Source organism: Octopus bimaculoides, chromosome 8, assembly GCF_001194135.2.
Source record: "Octopus bimaculoides isolate UCB-OBI-ISO-001 chromosome 8, ASM119413v2, whole genome shotgun sequence".
Lineage (NCBI taxonomy): Eukaryota > Metazoa > Mollusca > Cephalopoda > Octopoda > Octopodidae > Octopus > Octopus bimaculoides.
In genome coordinates, this window is record NC_068988.1 from 28,519,792 (window position 1) to 28,527,375 (window position 7,584).

The 7,584-nt window shown below is 38.1% G+C and overlaps 1 protein-coding gene across 2 annotated transcripts in view; it reads right to left on the reverse strand.

Annotated features, from left to right (window-relative positions):
- LOC106871355 (alsin) overlaps positions 1-7,584 on the reverse strand; it is a 92,992-nt gene that overhangs the window by 14,174 nt on the left and 71,234 nt on the right. For both annotated transcript variants that reach the window (XM_052970013.1, XM_052970012.1), the window contains exons 18-24: positions 6,582-6,647; positions 5,670-5,762; positions 4,532-4,698; positions 3,297-3,406; positions 2,641-2,718; positions 1,794-1,942; positions 1,124-1,297 (exon numbers count right to left, since the gene is read on the reverse strand). In XM_052970013.1, the coding sequence (XP_052825973.1) occupies positions 1,124-1,297; positions 1,794-1,942; positions 2,641-2,718; positions 3,297-3,406; positions 4,532-4,698; positions 5,670-5,762; positions 6,582-6,647 (837 nt within the window). The remainder of the gene's footprint in view (positions 1-1,123; positions 1,298-1,793; positions 1,943-2,640; positions 2,719-3,296; positions 3,407-4,531; positions 4,699-5,669; positions 5,763-6,581; positions 6,648-7,584) is intronic.

Sequence of the window (7,584 nt, forward strand, 5' to 3'; positions counted from 1 at the left end):
CCCACATTATACCTCTTTAATTGTGTGGACACTACTCTTTAGCACAATGCCCAGGTGGGTTAAATCATGAAAAACTGCATAAGGTATCTCATTACTCTCTTTTACTCGTTTCAGTCATTTGACTGCGGCCAAGCTGGAGCACCGCCTTTAGTCGAGCAAATCAACCCCAGGACTTATTCTTTGTAAGCCTAGTACTTATTCTATCGGTCTCTTTTGCCGAACCGCTAAGTTACGGGGACGTAAACACACCAGCATCACTTGTCAAGCGATGTTGGGGGGACAAACACAGACACACAAACACACATATACGACGGGCCTCTTTCAGTTTCTGTCTACCAAATCCACTCACAAGCCTTTGGTCGGCCTGAGGCTACAGTAGAAGACACTTGCCCAAGGTGCCACACACTTGGACTGAACCCGGGTTACAGATTTAAATGCATCAAATGACATTATTTTGCATCTAGAAATAAATCTTTCAAAAACGATGACATCCATTTACTTTTCAGATGTCTGTGTATATACGTATTAGTAGGAAATTCTAAATATATATCTATCTTTGTTTATCACAGGTATTTGATTAAAAAAAAAACAAAACAACCATATTAAATGAATCAGAGATAAATGAATTATAGAACATATGGTAAAATAGGTTTTGTTCCTGATCCCAAGTTCTCCCTCTGACTTACCCAAATAACACCTCCAAACAGCTTTTAAACATGCATAATGATATTGTTTCATGTTTGGAAAAATATTTAGAGTAAAATTCAATAACATATGACCAGTAAATGATTAAAAAGTAACTGAAAAACATCATAAGAAGCAGAATTTTTGACTAATCACCGATCTGTGTTATCACAGATCAATTAGTGATAAGCATAAAATAGTTCACAATAGAGTGTATCATGTTATTCTGGATCAGTGATGAATGGATCAGTGATAAATAAGGATAAATGTATAACTCTTCTATTTCCATAGGTTTACATTATAACTGATTAATGCCTTATAACTGATCAATACAAAATTCCACTAAAACAATGTACAATTTCACAGGGATTAAAATCTTATATATATTTGGATTTGGAGTAAATAAGACTAAAATAAGGTTGAAAATAGGATTACTCACTTGTAGTCTTGGTCACTCAATGATTTCTTCCCACTGGAGATCATAACAGCTACAGCCTGCCAAGCTTTAGCTGGGTCTGGTTTGCCTTCTCCAGTGTAACCAAGCATAGCCTTGCAATGACTAAAGATATCTTCCCATTTACGGTCTGCTGGCACAGATAATGTACCGTAAGTTCTATAATAAAGAAGAATGGAAATAAGAAAGTTTTGAATCCCTTAATAACCAGCTCAAAAAAGCTTAGCTTCATTGTCATCATCATTTAACATCTGTTTTCCATCCTAGCATGGGTTGGATGGTTTGACAAGCATCTGTTGAGCTGCAGAGCTGTGTCAGACGCCATGCTAGCTTTGGTATGGTTTCTATGACTGGATGCCCTTCCAAATGCAAACCACTTTACAGTACATTCTAGGTGCTTTTTTGTGACATTGGTACTAATGAGGTCAGCAAGTAACTTGCAAGACAAAAGCGAAAAGGAAAAGGCCCCTTCAAATGGGTGGGTATATATTTGAAAGAGAGAGAGAGAATGAATTTTATGTCAGGTGTTGAAGGCTAAAAGTATGACAGAGGGACACCACAAACTTCAATGAGGTAAGTAGCATGCGTACTGATTGTGTGAACGTGAGTAAATTGTTGATGTGAGTGACACTCACTGTAGCAATATCTCACTTACTTTGAGTGGATCCCATAGGTAAGGTCTGCTTTCTTGACTGTCTCAGGAGGAAGATTTTTATGGAATGTAGCATTTACTTTGATGCCAACATTCCAAGAACCTGTGAAATGTCCTTCAAGACTATCCCCATTTGGTAGTCGTAATGTCCCCTGAAAAAACGGAAATAATAATAATAATAATAATAATAATAATAATAATAATAATAATAATCCTTTCTACTAGAGGCACAAGGCCTGAAATTTGTGGGGAGGGGAATAGTTGATTACAGTGACCCCAATGTTTTATTGGTCCTTAATTTATTGACCCAAAAGGATGAAAGACAAAGTCGACCGCAGCAAAATTTGAACTTAGAACGTAGTGGCAGACGAAATACCACTAAGCATTTTGCCTGGCGTACTAACGATTCTGCCAGCTTGCTGCCTTAATAATAATAATAATAATAATAATAATAATAATAATAATAAACTGGAAGATCAGTGAATTGAGAAACCTAGATAGAAAAACCAGAAAACTACTAACAGCGTAAATAATAATAATGATAATAATAATAATAATAATAATAATAATAATAAAGGAGGTGAAATAGAACCAGTGTGTGCACGCTTATTATTAGTATAATGACCCTTCTGAGATACAACAACAAAATTTTAAGTTGTTCTTATTTCAAGTTGTTGGCTATTTACAAATAAATAGATACATAGATACAGCAACCCTATTAATATATACTGAACACCCTATATTTTGGTTCACAATACAGACACACAAATAGTTAATTCATTTCCTATAGAGAAACGTGATAAATTTTCATCATAGGCTGATATAAAACATTTCAAAACGGTATACTTACTTTACCATTTAGTTGAGTGATTCCAGAGAATTCACCTTCGTAGCAGCTGTCATCATCAGTTAACATCAGTCCAAAACCCTATAAATAGATAAGTCAGGAATTAATGGAACATGTAACAACAATTCTGAAAATAAAATGTCGCTAAATTTTATATTTCTTTTTCTCATTTTTACTTTTGCACTAATTCTTCATTTGGGTAAAATAACTCTGAAAATTTGGGTACTTACACACATCCTCATCAATATCATTTAGTGTCTGTTTCCCATGCAGGTATGGTTGGACGGTGTGACCAGAGCTGCACCAGGCTCCAATTGTCTGTTTTGGCAAGGTTTCTATGGCTGGATGCCTTTGCTAATACCAACCCCTTTACAGAGAGGACTGGGTGATTTTTACATGGTACTGGCATGGGTGCTTTTTACGTGGTGCCAGTACAGCAAATTAATAGCATTTTGCCATCTATAAATTCTAAACAGTAGAGGTACAGGAGTGGCTGTGTGGTGAAGCTTTTGCTTCCCAACCATGTAATCTTGAGTTCAATCCCGCTGCATGGCACTTTGGACAAAGTGTCTTCTATGAAAGCCCTGGGCCTTGAGATGAAAGACTAATTGAAAAATTACCAGAGACCAAAGAGAAACTGCAAAAAAGGTGGTTCTTACACTGAGTTTTCCTTGGACAAAATTCCCCTCAAAATACATGCCGTCCAGAGTGACCACAATGCCACCACCATGTTTTTGGTCATCTTGCCACATTCCCATATATTTCTCACCTTCAAATAGATAAAAAAAAACATCATCATCATCAACAACACTGTTCATCATCATCATTTAACCCTTTCGTTTTATCATCATCATCATTTAGTGTCCATTTTCCATGCTGGCATGGATTGAACAGTTTGACGGGAGGTAGAATGGCTGTATTTAAGTGTTTGTTTACATTTGACCTTCAGTGAAAATTGTGAGCAACAAGCAGTGATGTTGTTGCCATTCCTCCTGTCAACACTTCATCTGCTGTCTTTCTGACTTCAAAGAAGTTTGAAATTGATCTCTTAATTAAAAAAAACACACAATCATTAGCATCCAGAAAGGTATCCAGCCGTAAAACAGGGGTCCTCAACCCTCTTTTTACTTATGGACCCCTTTGATTCCTGTTTTACTCTAATGGGCCTTCATTATCCAGTCAGTGTTTAAAAATGTCTCATTCATCATCATCATTTAACATCCGTTGTCCATGCTGACATGGGTTGGATGGTTTGACCAGGGTTGGTCAGATGGAAGGCTGCGCCAGGCTCCAGTCCGATTTGGCATGGTTTTCTACAGCTGGATGCCCTTCCTAACGCCAACCACTCCAAAAGTGTAATGAGTGCTTCTCCATGCCACCGCCACAGGTGCCATTTGCATGACACCAGTATCTGCCATGACTGTGGTTTTGCTCGGCTTGATGGGACTTCTCAAGCATGACATAATGCCAAAGGTCTTGGTCATTGCCTCTGTGAGGCCCAACACTCGAAAGGAACTCAGCCACTTTGCCTCTGTGAAGCCCAATGCTCAAAAGGAGCTCATTCACATCGCCTCCATGAGACCCAATGCTCAAAAGGTGCTTTTTACTTGCCAGTTACATGACACCAGCATCAGCCACAACTATGATTTCACTTGGCTTGACGGAATTAAATAAGAAAGAATTGTATGAAAAAATTGTTAAAATGTTTTGTATATTGCAGAAGTATAACCAGTTTATTGTAGATAAATGTTAACAACAAAATTTTATATGGACCTTCAAGGGCCATACGGACCCTGGTTGAGAACTACTGATCTAACCCATGCTAGCATAGAAAAACAGAGGTGAAAATGAATGAAAAATATAAATAAATTATGTGAGAGTTAGTCATCCTTACCTCGAAGTACATCATCTAATACTCCATATCCATTACGTTTGTCGGCCATCCATTCTCCTATGTAAACACTGGCAACACTGGACATGTGCTTACCCTGGCGCAAAACTCCATGCCCAAACTTTTGTCCATCTTTGAAATAACCCTGGTAGCGGTCTCCATTTGGATACCTGGAATCATGCAAAATAAAATAGTCAATGAAGTAGAAACTTATTTATAGATGCTAAAAAATATATATATATATATATATACATTGGACACAGAAACTCAGCTTGCGAAGACCTGTTGAAGCAAGTGAAAGAGAAATCGTGATGGCACATGTGCCGGTGGCACGTGTAAGGACATTCGAGCGAGATAGTTGCCAGTGCCGCTGGACTGGTTCCCGTGCAGGTGGCACATTAAAGACATCATTTTGAGCGTGGCCATTGCCAGTACTGCTTGACTGGCCTTTGTGCCGGTGGTACGTAAAAGCACCCACTACACTCTCGGAATGGTAGGCGTTAGGAAGGGCATCCAGCTGTAGAAACTCTGCCAAATCAGATTGGAGCCTGGTGTAGCCATCTGGTTCACCAGTCCACAGTCAAATCGTCCAACCCATCCTAGCATGGAAAGCAGATGTTAAACGATGATGATGATGATGATGATGATGATCAGCAGATTGCAGCTTGCCAAAAGGAGGAGGAAGTGTTTGTCTAATAATTTAATGTCCTTCTATGTTGGTGCAGGCATGACTGTGTACTGAAGAAGCTTGCTTTGCTACCATGTTGTTTAGGGTTCAGTCCCACTGTGTGACATCTTAGGCAAGTGACTTCTACTGTAACCCTGGGGCCAACAAATGCTTTGTGAATGAACTTGGTAGAAGGGAAACTATGAAAGATTGTCATATAAATATGCATGTGTTTGTCTCCTCTGACCAACACCCACTTGACAATCAGGTTGGTCTGTTTACTGTAACTTAGCGACTAAGCAAAAGAAACCAACAGAATAAGTACAAAACTTAAAAACAAAAAAAATAAATTCTGGGTTGATTTGGTTGACTAAACATCTTCAAGGTGGTTCTCTAGCATGGCCACAGTCTAATTATTGAAACAAGTAAAAAACTAGAAGATAAAGGATAAATTAAATAATTAAAATTACTTACATAACTGAGCCCAGCCCATTCATTTTGCCTTCTTTCCAGCAACCTTCATAGATTTCTTCAGAGTCTGATTTGGGTACAATATATTTTCCATTTCTGAAACACAACACATATATTGATAAATAAATTTGAGAACCAAAAATAAATAAATAAATAAAAATAAAATAACATACGCAGGAGTGGCTGTGTGGTAAGTAGCTTGCTTACCAACCACATGGTTCCGGGTTCAGCCCCACTGCGTGGCACCTTGAGCAAGTATCTTCTACTATAGCCTCAGGCCGACCAAAGCCTTGTGAGTGGATTTGGTAGACGGAAACTGAAATAAGCCTGTCATATATATGTCGTATATATATATAAATGTATATATATATGTGTGTGTTTGTGTGTCTGTGTTTGTCTCCCCAACATTGCTTGATAACCAATGCTGGTGTGTTTACGTCCCCATAACTTAGCGGTTCGGCAAAAGAGACCGATAGAATAAGTACTAGGCTCGACTAAAGGTGGTGCTCCAGCATGGCCGCAGTCAAATGACTGAAACAAGTAAAAGAGTGATCTGGGTTGAGCAGCTTGAGGTTTCAAGGTGTACATGTGTGTGTGTATGCATGCATACATATATTTGTATATGTTTGTATGTAATGTATGTATGCACACGTGTGTTTCACAAAATGCATTTGTTCAGGTTTTTGTTCAAAAACTTGAACGAGTGTTTTTTCTTATTTTTGATGAAACTCAAAGTATCTACAAAATTAATCATTTTCTCTTTTCTCAACACCAAACACACTTGACTATTTTTTATCTCAGCTCTTAAAGAGTTCAACAAATTTTCTGTTTTATTATTACCTGGACACTACTCTAGGAACAAACAAAATTTTCTACAGAACACATATACCTTGGTACATTTTTACAATTACTTACCCATGCTGTAAGCCATTCTTAAATTTTCCAATATAACGTCTTCCATCAGGCCATTTCATCTCACCACTGGAAGAGGGGAAAAACAAAACAGAAAATGATGACGGTTTGATCTGGGACACAAAAGCTGGAAAATTGAATGCAGACAAAATAAAATCTAACCCTTTTACTTAAACATACAGCCAGACAAATCATTGTTATCATCATCATCATTACTGTTATTATTATTATTAAGTACTAGTGGTAAAAAAATACACTCAGTATGTGTTGTAAAGTGGCTGGTGTTATGAAGGGCATCCAGCCATAGAAATCATGCTAGAGCAGACATTGGAGCACAATATGGTCCTTAGACCTACTGGATCCTGCCAAACCACCTAATCCATGCCAGCACAAAACATGGACATTAAATTATTATTATAATAATAATTATTATTATTATTATTATTATTATTATCATTATTATTATTATTATTAAGGCGACGAGCTGGCAGAATTGTTAGCCTGCCAGGCAAAATGCTTAGCGGTATTTCATCTGTCTTTATGATCCGAGTTCAAATTCCACTGAGTGGTGACTTTGCCTTTCATCCTTTTGGAGTCGATAAAATAAGTACCAGTTATGTACTGAGCCAAAAAGATGAAAGTCAATGAAGACCCTAGTGGAATTTGAAACCAGAACGTAAAGATGAATGAAATGCCACTAAGCAATTTGCCCAGCATGCCAACAACTCTGGCAGTTCATCAACATCATTATCATCATCATTTAATGTCTGTTGTCCATGCTGGCATGAGTTGGACGGTTTGACCAGGGTTGGTAAGATGGAAAGCTGCGCCAGACTCCAGTCTAGTTTTGCATGGTTTTCTACAGCTGGATGCCCTTCCTAATGCCAACCAAGAGTGTAATGGGTGCTTTTATGTGCCACCGGCACAGGTGCCATTTGCATGTCACTGGGGTGGGTGAGGAAGAGTATGAGGAGGAGTGATGAGATGAAGGAGGGAGGAGAGGAAA